At 39.0% G+C, this 22,539-nt stretch overlaps 1 protein-coding gene across 1 annotated transcript in view; it reads right to left on the bottom strand.

Annotated features, from left to right (window-relative positions):
* Window positions 1–9,901, bottom strand: part of rbl1 (retinoblastoma-like 1 (p107)) — a 40,917-nt gene extending 31,016 nt beyond the window's left edge. Inside the window, exons 1-3 of the mRNA XM_026913686.3 lie at window positions 9,589–9,901; window positions 3,908–4,041; window positions 3,336–3,536 (exon numbers count right to left, since the gene is read on the bottom strand). Coding sequence (XP_026769487.1) covers window positions 3,336–3,536; window positions 3,908–4,041; window positions 9,589–9,732 — 479 coding nt within the window. The 5' untranslated portion in view covers window positions 9,733–9,901. The remainder of the gene's footprint in view (window positions 1–3,335; window positions 3,537–3,907; window positions 4,042–9,588) is intronic.
* Between the last annotated feature and the right edge of the window lie 12,638 nt (window positions 9,902–22,539).

The raw sequence follows: 22,539 nt of genomic DNA, 5'->3' as shown, positions 1-22,539 counted from the left end.
TTTTGGGTTGAATTCTATAACAGACTGAACACCAGAGGTCCCAATCTGATATTATAATGAGATCATATTTAGAGAGCAAATTGGTCACACCTGCGCCATTACCGGAAATCATCTAGAAATCACCTGAAGGTGACCAATAACCGGCTCACAACGACCAACACACATTAAAGGTTGTATGTTTACAGAAGATGTGGAAATCGAGTATGGAGCTATATTTCTTGTTAAAATGACTCCTCGGGTGCTGCTATGCAGATTATTATATTTCAATCAATCATTTTCCTCAGGTCAGAGACTCTGCTTAGTTAATCAAATTTTTTGGGATATGGTGAACCTATAGTACATTCTGTTTATAACATTAAAGCTCTGTACAAAGCTATTTTTGATTTATTTAGTTTTATACAGACGAAAATGCACATTGTTTTACATTGTTTATGATTTAGAAATAAAAAAGGAGTCTTTTCAGTCATAATTTTTCCTTCATTAAAATGTCCTTCGAAATATTCTGAGAATCAAATTGAATTAAATTGTGAAACCAGTATCATGAATTGAATCGTGACCAGAGTGTAACGTCTAATGTTCATCTTATGCCGTAAGTCAGAAAATGGGGTCACAAACAGAAACATACTTCATTGAGCTAGAGATAAGATATTTTTTTGTCCATTAGCATGCTTCGTTTGTGTTTGCCATGAGTTTTGGTGGATTTTAGACAAGCTGTATAGCAGGGGATCAAACTCTAGACCAAAGAATTTTTTCACATTATGCAATTTTTTGCCTGCAAAAGCAAAATCAGGCTAAAAATCATACAGGGTAAACTCAGCTTAAGACAACTATTCAAACTTTTCCCCATGAGCCCCAAATCCCAATTTTAGATCGGGATGTGTGTATGTTTCTGGTTGTGTTAGGTAGACTAATTTGTGGGGCAAAATCCATATGGAAACAGTGGCACTGAGCATGCATTAATGGTGACAGTGGGGCTTACTATAGCCTTAACCATTGGGGAGGCCTGTATGGTTCTGGTTGCATTAGACATATTGGCAGGTAGTGTAATCAGTAGTAACACTAGGTAATCGGGAGATATATATATATATATATATATATATATATATATATATATATATATATATATATCTATCTATGTGTGTGTGTGTGTGTGTGTATATTTATATATATATTTATATAAAATAAGCTATTTGGACACAAGCCAAGGCCTGATCATCCCTGTGTGGGTCACCTGGGCAAGGGTGCCTGATGCTGAAAGACTCAAATATTGGTATTATAAAACCAAATCTCACTTGTGCCTCCCCTGCAATTCCTTCAAAGCCCACCAGGGGGCACACTCCACAGTCTGAATACCTCTGGCTTAAGAGATACAATCAGAATTGTCAAAATAATGACAATACCTCAGTTACACCATTGTTTTATTTATTAATGTCATCATTCTATTTATAAATAAACATAACATATTTATTCTACTATTTTATTTATCTATTCCCCTAATGTGAGTGCTACAAATTCATCAGGCACAGTATTGTCTAACTGTAAAAATTACATACAAACAGTGCTTGATGTGGAAAAGCCAGAATTGAACAATCGCACTGCTTTACAGCATTGCAGATGGGGAGATCTGCTTTGCATTCAAGCATGTCCTTGATTACTTTTCTGCAGCCTTCCCTTTGGTTGCTAAAATATGCAAGGCAACTCGTTTCTGCATTTTTTTTCTCTACATAAAAGTATTCAAGTAGGTTTGCACTTTTCATATTTAAACCAGATGTGGGTGTGGTATATACTAGAACTTTTTGGTTTGTTTGTTTGTTTTCTCCAATGTGAACCCTATCATTATGCCCTGGAAACACTGGAAGACAGTGAAAAAAGTACGGGATCCTTAGCCACTAGGCCACCAGGGACCATTTACAGTATTTATTTATTAACATTAAGACCACCTGCCTAATATTATGTAGGTTCCCGCTTTGCTGCCAAAACAGCTCTGACCCATCGACACATGGACTCCACACGACCTCTGAAGGTGTGCTGTGGTATCTGGCACCAAGACGTTAGCAGCAGATCCTTTCAAGCTTCTAAGTTGAGAGGTGGGGCCTCCATGGATTGTTTGTCCAGCACATCCCACAGATGCTTGATCGGATTGAGATCTGGGGAATTTGGAGGCCAAGTCAACACCTTGAACTCTTTGTCATGTTCCTCAAACCATTTCTGAACAATTTTTGCAGTGTGGCAGGGCGCATTATCCTGCTGAAAGAGGCCACTGCCATTAGGGAATACCATTGCCATGAAAGGGTGGTCTGCAACAATGTTTAGGTAGGTGGTATGTGTTAAAGTAACATCCACATAAATGCCAGGACCCAAAGTTTCCGAGCAGAACTTTGTCCAGAGTATCACACTGCCTCTGCCTGCTTGCCTTCTTCCCACAGTGCATCCTGGTGCCATCTCTTTCCCAGGTAAATGATGCACACTCACCCAGCCATCCACATGATGTAAAAGAAAACATGATTCATCAGACCAGGCCACCTTCTTCCACTGCACCATGGTCCACTTCTGATGTTCACATGCCCATTGTAGGTGCTTTCGGCAGTGGACAGGGGTCAGCATGAGCACTCTGACCGATCTGCGGCTACACAGCCCCATACGCAGCAAGCTGTGATGCAGTGTGTGTTCTGACACCTTTCTATCAAAGCCAGCAATAAGCTTTTCAGCAATTTGTGCAATCAGTGAGCCTTGGGCGGTCATGACCCTGTCACCAGTTCACCAGTTGTCCTTCCTTGGACCACTTCTGGTAGGCACTAACCACTGCATACTGGGAACACCCCACACGACCTGCCGTTTTGGAGATGCTCTGAGTCTAGCCATCACAACTGACCCTTGTCAAAGTCGCTCAGATCCTGCTTCCAACACATCAACGTCAAGAACTGACTGTACTTGCTGCCTAATATATCCCACCCCTTGACAGGTGCCACTGTAACGAGATAATCAATGGCTGATTGTGTATATATGGAGTAGTTGACTATATAACCACATATATGTAGCAAATAAAGTAGTGCTTTTTTATTTTTTTAAATATACTCCTCCAGGTTCATCCACCATGAAAAGAAAACTGCATCAGATCACAATATAATTGTGTAGACTGACACTAAAGTGTACAGTTACATTCATTTTTTTGATATTTGGGAAACTTCACTTGAGCTTTTAAAGTAATGGAACAGTTTGTGAGATAGCACAGTAAAAAAAGGTGAGGGGAAGTCAACAAGACAAACATAAGAGAAACAGTGCTGGAATTCAGCCTGTGAGACTCAGGACAGTTGAGAACGAGAAAGAAAATTCACCTATGCTTCCTGCCTCTTGGCTGCCGTGGAGGTTCACCTTGATGATTCTGGAACAAGTCCAAAAATATTGGCTCAAATTTCCGAAAGATTACAGTCGACACTTCAAAATTCCTCTCGAGACAGCTTATGCGGTTACGGAAATCCTGCGAGAGATTTGACATATCTGCCCATTTCTTCATCTTGCTGAAGAATTGGATCAGGCTGAAATTCAAAACAAAGGAAATCACAAGTGAACACACACTAAGCATGTAATGCAGTCATGAGGTTTAATAACAAACAGCCTCCTAGAAAACTACATGCCACTGAATTGTTTAAAACAGTTACAGCATAAATGGACATAAAGAAAAAGCAATTATCCTACTACTTAAAAGTTTTTCATGCATCACTGACACACTGTACATTTTTCTTTTTAATTTACTCTCCATTTCTGTTGTGCCATGACTCTAAAGGTTATGCTTAAAAATCGATAATGAAAATCTTGCTGTAATCATGCAACAAGTAGTGAATGCTGGTCAGGCATTAAATGTATGAAATGATTATCGTGAAAATCAAAAAAATATATATTCCTTTACCTGAGTTTGGAGGAACGTAGTATTCTGGTGAGAGAGACACAATTGCCTTCCACCATGCCACTACCTATAGTGGGAGTGGAAGTTTTTCTACAAGCTGCATACAGAGAGCAGGCCAACCAGTGCACCACCTCACCCTGAGTGTGTAAAAGACAAAAAACATACTTCAGCTATTTTAGAACATGTGCAATGAATGCTAAACAGCAACGTTAGCATAAACAACATACTTTTTAATCTCCATTTTTCTTTTTTGGTCATTTGCCATTTCCCACCCACTATCTCTCCTATCACACAACAGCTAGCAAACAGCGAGGGTCAAGGCTAACACTTGCTTCCTCTGAGACACATGAAGCCAGCCTAGAGGTGGGCAGTCTTAGACTGTGAACAATTAAAATATCTCCACAATCTGTTTTTACAGAGAGCTCACGTGTATCATGATAAAATGATGATAAAACGAATCACTGACTGCAGTTACAGACAGCTCTACTACAGCAGGAATCAGACAAACTTATTCGTCTTCATTTTACGCGAAAGGCAAAAGCAGTTAGGCCCTCTCTGACTTATTTTATCTAAAAAGCCAACTATTCAGTCAGACAGTGAATTATTATGAAAGCAATTATTATGAATTACAATTTCAAGCAGTTTCAAGCACCTTATCCAAAATCCAAGCACTTTTCAAACCTTGAAAACACCACATTAAAATTCAAGTATTTTCAAGCATTTCCAGCACCCATATGAACCCAGAGAAGACAAATGCAGCAGAAGGCTGCTGTAATAAATGTGCGCAACACCCTTCCTCCAGCGCAAATAATGTATGAAATCCGAACGCAAGAGGTCACTGGAGACGCATTCATAATGCCACGTGTGAACGGCTATGCGTCTCACTTGATCACTTGTGACTGGAATATTTGAGACATATGTTAATATCAGGTGTGAACAGGGCCTAGGTTTCTATCACCTACAGTCATGTGGAAATCCTGAAGATGTACAAGTGATTGGGAGAAAAGACAGCGATACGTAAAGTGCGCAGCTGTGTACAGAAAGGAAGGAGAGCTCCAAAACTGTAGTGTGACCCTACGTTCACTCTGGCGTGTGACAAGTCGCTCACGTCACTTGATTATCTCTGGTACTGACTTGTTTGTTTATATTCCATTATTCCTATTCCTTATTTTAAAAATGTGTTGCTTTAATTTTAAAAATTATTTTATTTTGATCAACCAAAAAAAAAAAAATAAAAAAATAAAAATTTACTGTACAAGGTATACATATAAAACTAAATGCAATATGATACACTATTATCAACTACAGCAATTACATTTTGAAAACTATATATATATATATATATATATATATATATATATATATATATATATATATATATATATATATTTTTTTTTTTATATTTAAACGATTTTTTACTCTGGCAAAAAAGAAAAAATAAGCTTCTTTTCAATTCAATTTTCTTTGTATAGTGCTTTTAACAATGGACATTGTCACAATGCAGCTTTACAGTAATCTGGATATAACATTTTAATTTAAATTTATCCCCATCTTCTTCCACACCAAACTGTAAGTCCTAGAGACAGTAGGTAGGATTCCCGAGATGGGCCATATATAAATGATCCGCAAGTCTTGTTCTCACTGATTTCTTGGGTTCTCTCAAACAAATAATCCTCAAGAAACATTTAGCTCCGCTCACTTTTTTGTTTTTGCATAATATGCTAATCCTACTTCGTATGAAATTTGAAATGCATATACAGTCTGCTAAGGCTGGAGCGTGGTCCTACACAAGGGGCGGGGCTAAGGTAACTTTCACAGGAACTGTCATTCCGATCAAGTTGATATTTGGTATGGTGCATGTGACAGGGTTCACACTGACTTACTGTCATGAAACTTGAACGGTAGGTTCAGGTAGTGACCCACTAGTAACTGATGCAGTCTCACTCAAATTGGCCACTGGGGGGTGCAATTCATATTTTTGCACACAAACCAGCATAAAATAAGGTGTATAAAAAAATTTATTTTTACCTTAATTCTATTGCTGAAACTACAGAAAATGGCCTTTTGGACCATTTAGGCACACCTACCCAAATTTATGAAAATTTGCATAATATGCTAAATATATATTTTGCAAACTAGAATAAAACAGAAAAAACTAAAAATATAGAACATAAAAATAATTAAAATTCATTATCTTTTTTGACTATACGAATTACACATGTAAAACCAAACGCACCATCAGGGTTTTCCCTACCATGGAAAGGTTTAGGTGCAGCGCCTAAGAGTTTTTGCTGAGTGCCTGATGATGAACATATCAGCGACATATCAGAACAAACGACAAAAAAAAAAAGAGAGGTGGCTAATTGCTAAGTTATTCAAACAGCTGATTAGATATTTCTCTGTACCGCCACCTCAGGACGGTAGTTACAGCCATCGACTCGGATAAGCAAGTTGCAAGCCATCAATAAGAGAAGCCTCTATAAAGAATAAATGAAGTATAGACGTTTCTTTGTTAGGAAGTAGTTCCTGTGGATGTTACCCACAGCAATAGCAGATAGAGAAAAGATATAACTAATATAGCCTACTTTACAACTAAAAAAATTCTAACCTAGCTAACTTACATAGATATTATCACGTACTGAATTAAGTTACAGTAGCCAGCGAAGCTAGTTAACTGACGTTACATAAAGATACCACGACTGAACTAACGTTACTATCTCACATGGCTTGGTAGCTAAACAAAGAGAGCTGTGTTCAAACATAACATCTTTTTCTGATGAAACCTGCTGGTCGAAGCGTTTCTTCATATTAAAAAATAATAATAATAATTTTTAAAAAATATTTTAAATTAAAAAAAAAAAAAAAATGCTCCAAAATGCAGTTGTCCCTGAAACAGTCGTCTCCCCGTTCCTGCAGTGTAGTGTGAGAACCGGTCATAGACAACGAGGCAAGTCCTCTTCTAGACTGTCATGTAGTGCAAGTCGCCTTGTCTGCCTATAAAATTTGCATATTTCATTTCTGTACAATAAGTTGTACCATATTTTGTCATAACTTGTGTATTATTTATTACTTATTTGTGATTATATATATATATATTGGTTGAAACATTACTTAAAGACGATACGTATTTTAATGGGTCCACGTATTTTTTCATTAAATCTCAAACATGTCATATACTATTAAAATAGACTTTTGACTGTAAGTACAAAACGTGTTGCTAGGTTTCTTTCACAAATATGCTAAGGATAATGGTCAAAAACAACAGGAAATACATGTTAAAAAACTAAAATTTACTTTGAATAATTTCAAACCCCCCAACCACCACCACCACCCGGAAGCCAGACAGCACCTAATCCCTCTGAAAACCCTGACCATGACATGTTCTATTATTCCTGTCAACTACAGCAACTAGATTAACAACTCATTGTTTTTAAATTGTTTTTTTTTAACAATAAAAATAATTTTTTATTAGATTTTAGGAGTTACACATGTACCAGCAAAGGGAATGCATTACAGACTATTAACTACAGTATGCAGATATTAAATACTAGTTTTGTTTATATTTAAACCAGGCCTCCCCAGTGGTTAAGGCTACAGCAAGCCCCACTGGCACCGTTAATGCGTGCTCAGTGCCACTGGGCTTCATGTATTCTTCAGTACCCGTAACACTGCACAGACACGAGCTCCTAACACAAGCAGAGCCACACCGGCTTCCCCAGGGACTAAGGCTGTGACAGAACTCTCGCTGGCGCTGTTAATGCACAGTAGGTGCCACTGGTTCCATATGGATTTCACCCCTCAAACATTCCTATCTAACACAACCAGAACCGTATACGCATTAGCGCATGACCCCAGTGCACATCTGACCCCTGTATAAACAGCATGCATCCAAGGATTGTTCCTTTTGATCCACAGCCATCTAGACACCTTCTCTGCTGCCTGTGTGGTGGTTTGAAGGCCTTCCTCTTCCTCCTCCAGGAGGCTCTAAGCCTTACACAGGGACTGAGCTGCAAAGCCTCCACAGCCCACCTCTACAGGCTTGCACTGTGCTCTCCACCCCGTCTGTGGCACTTCTCCCTCAAGTCTGCATAGTTGGCTCACTTCCTATTGTTCGTCTCCTCCCTCCTCTCCTCCCAGGGCACTGTAAGCTCCAGCATGACCGCCAGCTTTAATGTTTACAAAACCAGCACCATCTCTGGTATGACTAGTGCATCTGGATTTCAACAGTGTACCTCATACAGTCAAAAAGTTATAGAATTTTATTTATTTTTTTGGCCAAAATATTTTTAAAAAAAAATTTAATATATTAAAAATGACTTGAAAAATCTATTTGCTGCAGTTGACAGGAATGATGGACTGTATCAGTGACTACGTTTACGTGCACATCAAACTCCATGTAAGGTCTGTATTCGGGTTGCAGCCGTATTCCGAATACGATGTTTATATGCGCAGAGGCATCGGAATAGTGCTGGCTGTCGGAAGAATGCTGATCTACACATGCGCTTTTCCTTTCCTGCTGTTATTTCCCCAGAGATTCAAGATGCTGCTGTTGGTTATAGAGTATGCTCAGTTAATAGTTTTATTACTACTTTTTTATTACTAATTATTTATAATTCTAACACTTCTCACCATCAAAAATGCCTGACAACACCGCCTCGAAAAGGAAAGAGTCGGCTAATATAGCACGCTCATACATCTCCCTTCAGTGGATTTTCTGAATAAGGTGTTTACATGCAACAAATTTCCAATCATAACGGCCATATTCCAGGGGTGGGAATGGGAATATTGTCTTAAACTGAATCAGACAGTCAGATTGTGGCATTTACATGAATCAACACTAATTAGAATATTATTTAATATTAATATCAGAATATTGATTAATGTAAATGTAAATGTAGTCACACTGCATTTGGTTTTACATGTGTAACTCATACAGTCAAAACCTTACTGAATTTTATTTAATTTTCTTTTACAGTAAAGGAAAAAATAAATAAAACCCTGAGTTTTCACACTCTAGCTGCTGTAGCTGATGGGTATGAAAGACTATCACAGTGCATTCAGCTGTACATGTTTACCTCCTACAGTCAAACATGCATTCAATTTAATCTTCTTTTTGCCAACCCATAAAATCATTGTTTTTAAAAAGCGTTTACTTCTTTTGTAAAACTTCTGTGTAATATTACACCTGTAGTGAGTGTTACATCCATACTGTATCCCTGCAGTACATTAGATATGTGCTGAGGAGTAGAGGACTCTCGTCTCTGTAGACTCTCACACTTTGTCCAGGTCACGCACTTTTTACACGGTCCCTTACTGACTGTATTTACTATAAAGCGCTCGTGACCTGCGTTTCTGAAAGATTAGCTTCAGCGAGCTTTCTTTCTTTCTTTATTTAATATATTAGTTTGTACGTGGTTCAGTGTCCACTCCACAGGGAGAAAATACACCTTTTATCATGTTGGTGTTATTATTTCGTAAGAAATGGAAGAGAGAATTTCAAATAAACAACATAAACCCAACTTTTCCCGCGGTTAAGTTCGTTGTTGTTTTTCTAGTTGAAGCGGTAGACACACTGACTTCACTATTACCGCTAACATAACTGTACATCACTCAGTTAACCGATAGTCTAGTAGCCCAGGCTTAGCCCAGGGTTAGAGCAGGCTTAGCCGTCTCGGCCCTCTCACCTCCAGAGTGTATGTGTTCCAGATAGAAGTAAAGTTTTGCATCGCCTCCGTCGCCGTCTCCTCGTCCATGTTTAATTCTTGACAAAGCGCTTCAAGGCTTCTCTGAATCGAATCAGAGTCGGAATCAGTTTCATCCCCCCGCATTTTGAAGCGGTTCAAAGTGTCGTGAAGCCTTTAAAATGTTTATTCGCGGAAAAATAAGAGTACAATCCCGTCGTCCTGCAGCTGCTGTCCCTCACTTCCGGTGATTCCGAACGGCGCGAAATCGGTTCGCTTGTAGCCAATAGAAACACAGCATTCATGCAGCGTTCAAGTGACGCCGGAAAGCTCGTGTTTACGAGTTAAACGCACATGAGAGCCTCCACAAAGTCGTAATTACGAGTGGGAAACTCGGCGTTTTCCTGGAGCTCTGAGTTTCCGAGTTTGGTGTTGTGTCTGTAAGGAAACAGGGCGGAATCAGCGTCTGTAGCTGCGTCTGTTAGCAGTGATGTGTCTCTGTCAGGACTTTTTATTGACAATAAAACAAGCTAATTGCCTGCACAGAATACGAGAGCATTGTACAATTACGATATAATATATACGATAAAGTTTACAGCGGCTTCATAAATTCAGTAAAAACATGAACAAGCGAAACACAGCTGATGCACACGCTTTGTTCTTCATGTTGTAGAAGCAGTTACTAAACCGTGCTGGAGTTAATTATGAGAAGGAACACCGCCATCTTACTCCGACCGAAGTGACGTGAACGCATCTGATGTCGTAACTACGACTTGATAACTCGGAAATACGAACTTCCCGGGAGCACGTGGACGCACAGTAAGTGGTAATCTGCAAGTTGTAATGACGTCATTTCCCATCTCGGGAACGTGCGAAGTGGAAAAGCGTGAATGTAGTGTGTGTTTTGTTTGCAGTGTGTGTTTTGTTTACAGTGTGTGTTCTGAATGTAGTGTGTGTTTTGTTTACAGTGTGTGTTTTGTTTACAGTGTGTGTTTTGAATGTAGTGTGTTTTGAATGTAATGTGTTTTGTTTGCAATGTGTTTTGTTTACAGTGTGTGTTTTAATGCAGTGTGTGTTTTGTTTGCAGTGTGTTCTGTTTGCAGAGTGTGTTTTGTTTGCAGTGTGTTCTGTTTGCAGAGTGTGTTCTGAATGTAGTGTGTTTTAATGCAGTGTGTTTTGTTTGCAGTGTGTTTTGTTTGCAGTGTGTGTTCTGAATGTAGTGTGTTTTGAATGCAGTGTGTGTTCTGAATGTAGTGTGTTTTGTTTGCTCCGTCAGAGTGCGTAAAGATCGCAAAAAGGCTCCTTTAACCACAGACTTACAGTTACAGTTACAGTTACAGGCCTGAGGAGCTGCTGGTGCTGTTCTGCTTTAGTGAACTTCAAACATTCATGCAAAATTATGGACTGAAATTGCAGTAGAGCATCAGCACACACACACATACAGATTCAGATTGGTGTAAAGGAGGTAAAGAAGGTTTGGAGAGTTTTAGTGCTGTATTCTGTTCTTCAACTTAACGTCACTTGCTAATGTGTTCCTGTGGTTCTCTGTGCAGGGTATCTGAGAGAACTACAAACACAAGATAGTCACTATATCAAACATTTATGGATGAACCTGATTATGTTTGTATAAGAATAAGTTGTCCTTTGAGCACTAGGTACCAGGCAGAGTCAGTAGTTCTGGGAGGAGATTTCAGTGGGGCCCCTAATTTACTTTTAGACACGTCGTCTCCAAGGAACATACAGTCAGGTCCATAAATATTGGGACAGTGACACAGTTTTGGTAATTTTGCCTCTGTACACCACCACAGTGGATTTGAAATGAAGCAGTCAAGATGTGACTGAAGCGTAGACTTTCAGCTTTAATTCAAGGGGTTTAACAAAAATTGCATTAACCGTTTAGGAATTACAGCCATTTTTTACAGAGTTCCTCCATTTTCACAGGCTCAAAAGTAATGGGACAAACTAATATAATCATAAATATTAGGATTATTTTTATTACTTGGAGGTAAATCCTTTGCAGTCAATGACTACCTGAAGTCTGGATCCCATGGACATCACCAAATGCTGAGTTTCCTCCCTTGAGATGATTTGCCAGGTCTTTACTGCAGCCATCTTCAGTTGCTGCTTGTTTGTGGGTCATTCTGCCTTCAGATTTGTCTTCAGTAAGTGAAAAGCAGCTCAGTTGGGTTGAGGTCAGGTGACTGACTCGGCCATTTAAGAACATTTAATTTCCAAGCTCTTGGGCTGCTTTCACAGTATGTTTTGGGTTGTTATCCATCTGTACTGTGAAGCGCTGTCCTATCAGTTTTGCAGCATTTGACTGAATCTGAGCAGAAAGTATAGCTCTGTACACTTCAGAATTCATCCTGCTACTTCTATCAACAGTCACATTATCAATAAACCCCAGCCATAACACTGCCTCCACATGTTTGACGGATGATGTGGTATGCTTTGGATCATGAGCCCTTCCTTTCCTTCTCCATACTTTTCTCTTCCCATCATTCTGGTACAAGTTAATCTTGCATCAGAACTGGTCAGGCTTTTTTTAGAGGTTTTTTAGCAAAGCCTAATCTGGCCTTTGTGTTCTTGAGTGTTACCAGAGGTTTGCATCTTGAGGTAAACCGTCTGTATTTACATTCATGAAGGTGGCTCTTGATTGTAGACTTTGACAATGATATGCCTACCTCCTCCAGAGTGTTCCTGACTTGGCTAGATGTTGTGAAGGGGTTGTTCTTCAATAAGAAAAGAATTCTGCAATCATCCACTTTAGTTGTTTTCTGTGGTCTCCCAGGCCTTTTGGTGTTGCTGAGCTCGCCAGTGCATTCCTTCTTTTTAAGAATGTACCAAATTGTTGATTTGGCCCTCCTAAAGTTTCTGCTATCTCTCTGATAGGTCTGTTTTGGTTTTTCAGCCTAATGATGGCCTCCTTCACTTGCATCAACACCTCTTTGGACGGCATATTGAGAGTTCCCGTGAACAGCTACCAAATGCAAATTCAACACTTGGAATCAGCTCCAGACTGTTTATCTCCTTAATTTATCATGATATAAGGAGGAAACAGGCCACAGATGGCCGTGAAACTGCTTATCAGTCAATTGTCCCATTACTTTTGAGCCTGTGAAAATGGAGGAACTCTGTAAAAAATGGCTGTAATTCCTAAACGGTTAATGCAATATTTTTGTTAAACCCCTTGAATTAAAGCTGAAAGTCTACGCTTCAGTCACATCTTGACTGCTTCATTTCAAATCCACTGTGGTGGTGTACAGAGGCAAAATTACCAAAACTGTGTCACTGTCCCAATATTTATGGACCTGACTGTAAACTCCTCTAATCCAATAACTAGGGATTTTTGTAAATCCAAACAGCCCATCTGCTTTTCCGTGGTTTAAGTCAGACATGACATTGAAATCACACACTGACCTCTTTGTTAGTGGCTAGTAACATTCTCATGCGCCTCTTACAGATCATACAGCTTGTATTAGTATTATTATATCAAATTTAAAATCTAAACCATATGTTACACCAGGATACTGGAAATCGAATTGTTGTTTTACAACACGCTGAATATTGTGATGGCATCAGAAAAATAATTAAAATGTATAAAAGAAGGAATGACCGCTCCTTTGACGCAGCATGGGGAGTTTGAATGCTGGCAGTTCTCTATGAAATATAGTAAAATATAGTTTGAAAATGAAACAGTCTAACTATGTCTACATCTTTAGATTAATTAATTCTATATTAAGCTCAAAGAATCCTTCTGAAGCAAGGAATCATCCTCCTCCTCTTTATACCTAGCAAGTATATTTCTTCAAAAAATAACTGGTGGCCAATAACATTATTTAATACAGACTACAGTATAAACTCCATGCTGCTGTTTTGGTCTAAAACTTTGTTTGGATGAGGTCATCTCTAACACACAGTCAGGCTTCATGAGAAGCTGTCACTTCTCTAACAACACTGAATTTATTTAAAATATTTTGGACTACTCTGATCTTATAAATAAGAGTGCAGTGATATTATTAGACTTTTACAAAGCTCTTGATTCAGTTGAGCATTTCTTTATATTTGAAGCATAAAAGTTCTTTGGTTTTGGTGAAAATTCATAGGAATTTGATCCGAATTTTATTCAAAATATCAATAGCTCTATTTCCCTTTATCAAGATATCTCTCCCCGATTTAAAATTAGCAGAGGAATTAGGCAAGGGTGCCCCATTTCCCCCTTTTTCTTTTTAATTACAGCTGAATTACTTAACCTTTTTATTCCACTGCATTCCAGTGAATAAAGATCAATAATAAACCCTCGGCTGGCAGACAACACATGTTTATATAAAAAAAAAAAAAAAAAAAAAAAAGACAGGTTCAGGGCACATTAACAGCCTTAAAATGCTTTTCAGAAGCTTCTGGCCTTGTGATTAACAAACGCAAGTGTGAATTAATGTATGTGCATGGCTCTAACAATATATCTGTTAATGGTATACAAGTTAGTGATATACAAGGAGTCTGTTAAATATCTAGGCATTACTGTTTGCCAAAACTCATCAGAAAGGTTAAATCAAAACTTCTCTCCAAAAATGCTAAAAGCATCAGTTGTTTTTAATCAGTAGTTACACTGAGATGTAACCTTTTAAGGCCATGTGCTACTTTCTAAAGCAGAGGGAATGTCCTGAATTGTACACCCTGCCTTACCACTTTTTGTAGACAACAGAACATGTGCTGCCATTGATTCACTCTTGGTTACATTTATTTGAAAAAAATACGACAGAGTTTAGACTTCAACATTATTAATCAAGTTTTGTTTAAATCAACTGGATCAAACATTGTTTAACTGTTGCTAATGCCCCATGGTACCTTATTCCCAATTTATTATTTGAAAAATCTGGTGGCTTAAAGTTTTTGTGGGTCTGTGACTTTAACTTCACAGTAATTACACAGGGAAGTAATAAACTTCCCACTGAATTGGCTCACTTCCATAAACAAGCATTAGAGGCTAGGAAATCATTCAAACACAATTTCTCTCCCCACATCAGTCTCCTGTGGAACAACCAAAATACAGGAACAAGTCCATTTTCATACAGGACTGGCATGATAAAGGTATAAATAGAGCTGTTAAAATCACATGGAGAAGTTCTGAGTTATAAAGAATTTAGGGACACACACTGAAATCTGAAAAGATTTTAAAATGACTATGCAACATGTATTTCCTAAAATTATTCAGTTAATAAAATCTGCTCTCTGTAAAAGGTGTAATTCACAATTGGAAGCAAAGACCTCTTAAACGAAATATGTGACAACATACATATTAGAAACGTACCAATAGAGACTCAGAGTTGCCTCCCTCCCCCACCCCAAGAGGTCTGTTATACAGAGACAATCCGTCCCCTTCCACGTCCGAGCAACATGTTTTCTTTACCTAATAATGTGAAAGAAAGTCACCTTAAAATTCTTCCTCGTTATTATCCCTGTAACGTGTTACTAAGTAAATTTATAGCTGATCTCTAGGCAAAATGCTCATTCTGCAGTGAAGAAGATGAGTCCTTGGTGCACTTATTCTTCAGATGTCCATATTCTTCTCAGTTTTGGGGAGCTTGAGCTTTACTTTTCTTCAACACATTCTGCAGATTTTAACCAATCAATGGTCTTGTTTCCAACTTGTAATACAGGAATACCCATAATGGATAATGCCATTAAGATATCATGTCTTCCTGGAAGACACCACACATAAACGCAGAACAATGAACTGTACTCCAAATTTTAATTTAGCACATGTTCTGATGAGTCACTGGCAGTCTTCATACGACATCTAAAGACCTACCTCTTTCTGAAGTACTTACATTAGCACTTTATTAAAAAACCCAAAAAAATACAGAGTTTTTAGACTGATGGTATTCTTAGTCCGTGACCTAGTGAACCAGTATCAGGATGTATTTATTGATAGAGACTTTAAAGGATTTCTGTAAGTCGCTCTGGATAAGGGCATCTGCCAAATGCTATAAATGTAAATGTAAATGTACAGTTCATTCAGTTAAGTATGTAATGTGCACAGTAATGTAACAATTGTGTTCCACTGTATATCCTGTTTTCAAAAAAAAAAAAAAGTAACTTCGACTTGAACACAGCATTAACTTAGCTATTGTTTTGTGTTAAGTTTTAACAATTGTTCCATAGTAGTACAGTCACCTCCCAAAGTATTGGAATGGCAAAGCCAATTCTTTTGTTTTTGCTATACACTGAAGACATTTGGATTTGAGATCAAAAGATGAATGAGACGATAAATCAGAATTTCAACTTTCATTTCCTGATATTTGCGTCTAGATATGTTAAACAACTTAGAACATGGCACCTTTTTGTTTGAACTCAATTTTTCAAGTGATCAGAAATATTGGAACATGTGACTGACAGGTGCTTTTTATTGCCCAGGTGTGCCCTGTTAGATCAATTGTTTAAACAGTTTATAACTCTGAATGTCTACACTTGGTTTGAGCCCTGGGTTTCGCCTGTGAAGACTGCAATTGTTGTTAAAAAGGATAAATGAACATGAAGATCAGAGAGCTTGCTATAGGATAGCCATTTTGAAGCTGAGAAAATAAGGAAAATCGAGCCATTACACAAGCATTGGGCATAGCCAATACAACAATTTGGAATGTACTGAAAAAGAAAGAAACCACTGGTGTACCAACAACCAGACATTGAACAGGTCAGCCAAGGAAAACAACAATAGCTGATGATAGAAACATTGTGAGAGCTGTGAAGAAAAATCCAAAAACAGTCAGTGACATCACCAACAACCTTCACAGTGCAGGAGTGAAGGTATCACAAGCCACCACCTTGAAGACTTCAAGAGCAGAAATATAGAGGCCATACCACAAGATGCAAACCACTCATCAGCAGTAAGAATCAGAAGGCCAGAATGGAATTCACAAAGAAATACAGAGATGAACCATAAAACGTCTGGAACCAAGATTAACCTCTACCAAAGTGATGAAGAGGCCAAAGTGTGGAGAAAGAAAGGATCTGCTCATGATCCAAAACAAACGAGCTGATCGGTATAACCCGGTGGAGGTAGTGTTATGGCTTGGGCTTGCATGGCTGCTTCTGGAATAGGCTCATTAATCTTGATGATGATGTAACTCATGATGGTAGCAGCAGAATGAATTCAGACGTCTACGGAAACATTCTGTCTGCCAGTTTACAGAGAAATACGTCCAATCCTATTGGAAGGTATGTCATGCTATATACAGTATTTAAGATGTATTTTTAAAAAATAATTGACTCATAATTGAATTTAAATTGACTCATACATTGTATATATAAGATTATATAGCAAGAATTAGATATTTTGGGACAATTTGAATTTCAACCCTGACTCAGCTTTCTTGTCATTAATAAAACAAAATCCCCAATGCAGGATATATTTCTGATGTCCTACATGTGAAGGAAACATGCTTCTGTCTGAAGAGCCATTGCTTACTCTTTTGTCAAGAATGACATGAAAACCATTTTTAATAACATGATTGTTAGTCTAGGACACATAAAAACATAAACATAAAAACAATGACAGGGTTTAGGACCATCTTCAATATTTTCCAAATATAATGAAAAAAATTAAGTAAAAGTAAAAAAAACAGCACACAAAAAAGGTTAATAAAACGTTATAATTTATTTATTGCAGTAGCAGCATAATACAGTATTTAAAAAACAATAAACACCACTAAAGTTTTATGAACACAGTACACTAAATAAAAATCTGACCTTTTTAAATTAATCATTTTTATTTAATTTAACATATTTATTTAATTTATTTATATTATTTATTATTATTTAATTTATTAATTAATTTAATGATTTTGACACGGGTCAGATTTGGGATGGCTAGACGACTGGGTCAGGGCATCTCCAAAACGGCAGGTGTTGTGGGATGTCCCCTGTATGCAGTGGTTAGTACCTACCAAAAGTGGTCCAAGGAAGGAAAACCGGTGAAATGGCGACAAGGTCATGGGTGCCCAAGGCTCACTGATGTGCATGGGGAGCGAAGGCTAGCCTGTCGGTTCCGATCCCACAGAAGAGCTACTGTAGCACAAATTGCTGAAAAAGTTAATGCAGTGCATCGCAGCTTGCTGCATATGGGGCTGTGTAGCTGCAGACCAGTCAGAGTGCCCATGCTGACCCCTATCCACAGCCGAAAGCACCTACAGTGGGCACGTGAGCATCAGAACTGGACCATGGAGCAATGGAAGAAGAAGGCCTGGTCTGATGCAGGTATGAGACATTTCGTTCATTCTTGACATTTCATTATCCCTTTTTTACTGGAATTACATCCTGGGTACATTTTGTTTTGTATATTTTCAGTCATTTGTGTCATTTGTACTTGTCTGGACTGGACAAGTCTTTGCATCTTTGTGTTCCTCCCTGAACTAACTTACCCCAGATAAACTCGTACATTTCCTCATCGTCAGGGCTACGGGGGAATTCCAGAGACGCTGCTGATTTGCTTCGTTGAACTTCGTTTTGAGTTGTTCTGCGGGTTCCAGTCACCTCTCTAGCTTGTTATTTCTTGCAGACTGGGGGGTTTGGGTTATCAATGTTATTATGTTGTTTTGTTAATTGTTTTTGTGTAATTTAGTTTAGATATTTTTGCTTATTTGTCTTTTTTTGTGAATATCATATGTACAGAAGTGATCTCAGTGCAGTCTGTTTTGGTTATTCCTGTTGCCTTTGATTCTCTTGGCATTGTGTAACATCTCCAAACACACTGCATGCCTAATTTATTTTCTGTCTCTTGTAGTAGCTGAGTGCCTAAGGCAGGGGTTGGATCTTCTGGTGGTGGTTTTTCCATTCACGTGTGCTGTTGTGCTTCCAATATTTAGCTTGTGTGTGTGTGTGTGTGTGTGTGTGTGTGTGTGTGTGTCGACATGCGAGTGGGGTGACTCCTTGCTTTGTGGGCTGATTGTGTCCATCCTTAATCTGCTCCCTCCTGGTAAGCCTCAGCTCCTCTATTAGGAAATTTAATGGTTGCTTCTGATGTCCAGCTGGCTACTGTATATTATATTTACACTTAATGTGTGACAATCAGTGTCTTCATGGTTTGTTTCTTGAAAAATGAATTTTTATCTTGTTGGTCGTAAATTAATAAAAATTTATCTTTCTCTATTGAAACGAACCTGTGTTGCTTTTTTGTTATCCTAATTAGATTTAGTAAATATTCCCTGGGTAAATTTCCCAGGGTGGTGTAGTCGTTGCTTTCTATTTCGCACTTGGCACTATATTCTCTCTGCCCTCGTCATCACAATAACAACAACTGGCGATGCACACACAGATATCATTAATGTTATATCCATTGCTGTCTTGCCACTGGAAAGGAGAAATCCTTCATTCTGATGGTACAAGGTTGCTCGAATAGATCATCCAGTGTCCTCTTGGTTTCTACAATGTATAGCTGATTACATTTCTTCCAGGAAAGACAAACAACTCTTGTGGTGGTGCACGGGGAGTGATGGGTAATAAACTCATGATCCCTAAGGGCCTGTGAGTTTAGTGGCCGTGTTAATGAATTTGCCTGTGGAACATCTAGAATGGTTGCATGCAAGAGTGCCAGAGTTTCTTTTAGTCTGATCATTTAAATTGTCACTCCTGACAAGCAGGTCTTTGATGTTTTTGTCCCATCTGTCAGAGATCAGTTGAGTTTCCTTAAAAATGGAAGCTGGACACAGCAGCAACAGCAAGACTGTTGGGGTAAGTTCCTACTAGCTTTGCACACTGTTTGGTGATTTTCACCCATTTCTCCTGGCAGATTTGCTTGGGTCTTCAGGTCGGCCGGATGTTGTTTGTTGACTGTAATTTTCAAATAGTGCCACGGATTCTCGGTGGGATTTAGAGCTGGACTTTGATTTGGCTACTGTAGAACATTGGCCATTTTCACTGGGTCACTCTTGTGCTTTCATATGACTTCTTGAGCAACAGTTTCTTTCTAGTCACCATACACATCATGCAGTTCTCATTTATGCAGAGCTACTGAAGCTCTCCTTCACTCCACTCTCAGCCACTATACTCTGTAACTCCTGCAGAGAGAGTGTTGGCCTCACTCCAGTTATTGCAATCAGACATGTTGCCTTTCTTTGGTATTTGTATAATTTTGCCTTTTCGCTGATCAGATGGAATATCTTCTACTGTCCATATTGCTTTGAAGTGTAGGTGAAGTACACTGACAGCCCAGCCCAGAGCCTTGAAGAGTTCTGGGTTTAGTGGGTCACCCTAGGGGCTTTTCCGCATATCCTTTTTCTGGTAGTCTCCATGACTTCATTCATTATGGGTGGTTCTTTGTTGACGCAGAGTTCTCTTCTGGTGTCATCTCTGCTGGAGTGTCTATTCAGTACCAAATCAAAGTGATGTTTCCATCTGCTTTCCTTCTCTTTGTCTCTAATGGGGCCTGATATTGATAGTCTCTGGCCCCAGAGGGATCTAATAATTTGATATAGGGTGCTAAGCTCATTGTGTTTGGCTACCTCCTCTGCTTTCTCTGCTAGGTTGTCTTCTGTTATCCCTCCAAACTGATCTTTTCACTTTTGAATTGGTTTGTGAGTGCCTCTGGTTTGTGAGTTTCAGAGTGCCTCTGAAACTGCTGCTACTTCAGTCTTTCTGACTTGCAATCATTGGATGTCTTTTTGGTTTATGTTTCCTCACTAAGCCTCTTCTTTTTGATTTTCTTTCTGTAATCTAGCACTTCTGCTGTCTGTATGCCTCTGCTGTTGCCTGCAAACTTTCCTCGATGTTGCCATTTTCAAGGTCCAGAGCTTGAAAGCGGTTTCTGATCTGGACACAATATTCCTGCCTTACTTTGGGGTCTTTCAGCCTTTTCACCTCAAATTTCTTACTAGTTTTTGTTGGTGGTCCTCCTCACCTTAGCTTTATCTTAATCTTGGCCATAACAAAGTGATGATCTCTCCCCACATTGGCCCCTCTTCTGACTCTGACCATGCCGTTTGGTGTTGACCATAATGTGGTCTATTTCTATCCCTGTTGTTTGAGGATTCCCAGGTGAGTTTGTGTATGTTCCTGTGTTGGAACAGTGTGCCACTTCTGACCATGTCAGCAGTGGAGCAAAAGTCAGCCAGTCTTTCACCACTGTCATTCATTTCTTCATATCCATGTTTGCCCAACACTTGTTTGTATCCTTTATTATCAGCACTTTAATATCTAAAAAAATTTAATTTGTGTGTATGTGAAAGAAATAAGCAATTTGAACTTGAAAGTATACTCTGTATATAAAAATGCAGTAACTCATTGCAAATTATAAGATTCAAAGTCGATCAGTCAAGGTTTACATTTGTTAGGTTTTTTTTTTTACATTTGGGATTTTCATGAATACCAAATTTTTTGTGTAAACACTCATGTGAAAGACCTTTGCATAAATCCATTCATATCCAGCTTGATAAATGAGGTCCATTGTGCACACATTACAGTAACTCATCTTTGGGTGTGTGTTTTTGCACTTAGGAGGCCAGCTGTCATGCTGCCAGCTCCCAAGTAGGTTTAGCCGGCAGCATTAATTTGAGCGTGGTGCTTCTGCTCTCCTGTTATGCTTTGTGAATTGTTTTCATTTGTGGCCATTTCTGTAGCAAGGTACTTTTTTTTTTTTTTTACAGAGATTGGTAACTAGCCATGCACCTAACCCCAAACCTGGGGGACCAGGAGACTGGTCTTCATCTGCCTTCTACCCACAGATCTGACCGGCATGGGTGGGCCTGCTAGGAGTGAAATCTCCTGCCCATATAGCTCTCTGGGTCACTGAAGAATGCAAGCTACCCTACCATGACAAGGTACCAGTCTCAACAGGCAAGGTTTCAGTATTTGCACAAACTAAAGCTAAATATAAAGTAAAAATTGATTGTTAATCAAAAAGCAAGTACATAAAAAAACGAGGGATTGGAATAAAATATTATTTAATGAAACATGGCATATGCGCCATGTTTACCATTCATCATTAATTTCAGGCATGAGGACCGGAATTAAATAGTGAGTTTTGTGGTATGAGTGATTAATAACTAACAGATTATAATGATAAATGATAATCATGATTCGTTATATTAAATTCTGTTTTTATATCTCTCTTTTTATTCACGTGTATTCTGACCAATCCAGTGGGTTTTTTTTGCTCCACCCATGCACATAAAATGCTCCTCGTGCGGCTACCAGTGTGGTGCTGAAGGGATAGCGTCCCTTCAGCACTGATGTCGTGGAAAGCGAGGGAGCACGTGGCTGGAGCACGAGGTGGTGCGGCAAAATAAAGCAACGGCTGGTGGCCAGTAATGCAGGCAACAGCTCCTCACCCTCATCAAGAAGACAGGAGAGGATAAAAGGGCGCGACGGACACCGAGAGGTGAGGATGTTGTACTTGTGTTGTAATGCTGTCCTCATTCTTTATTTCCCCCAGAGTCCAATGACAGTGCTGAAGACTCCACTCCGCGACTGCACCATGCCTCGAGACTGCGACGCCCACAAGCCCAAGAGGTGTCCTGAACACTGCTGCGCTTCCTCGCTGCTCTCTCATGCTGCCATGCCCATCAGACAGCGACCCTCCTGCCATGCTCCTCACAACTGCTCACGGCCAAAGATAAATCCAGCCTCACCTTCTCTCTTCACTACCTCTACCTTCTCTCTTACACTACCACCTACTATATCAGTAAATTCACTTGTATTTGCACTAATCTTGCAGTCTTGTGTCTGTGTTCTGCCTGCCTAAGCTGCGAGTAGCTACACAGTAGTTGACACAGCTACACAGGGGGTATGCGGCGGCATGGTCGAGCATCGGCTGTGGACGGAGAAGAGGCAGGTCAAACCGGCAGGTAACGCATGATGATTTTCACCTGTGTCGTGTTAGCTAACTACACAGTGTTCAATGAAAGTTATAATAAAAAAATTAAAGATTCCGGTTGACAGAATTAAAATAGAACAGAACAC

This window comes from Pangasianodon hypophthalmus, chromosome 2 (genome assembly GCF_027358585.1).
Source record: "Pangasianodon hypophthalmus isolate fPanHyp1 chromosome 2, fPanHyp1.pri, whole genome shotgun sequence".
Lineage (NCBI taxonomy): Eukaryota > Metazoa > Chordata > Actinopteri > Siluriformes > Pangasiidae > Pangasianodon > Pangasianodon hypophthalmus.
Note: the sequence above shows the minus strand (reverse complement) of the source record. Positions and strands in the feature narration are given on the sequence as shown.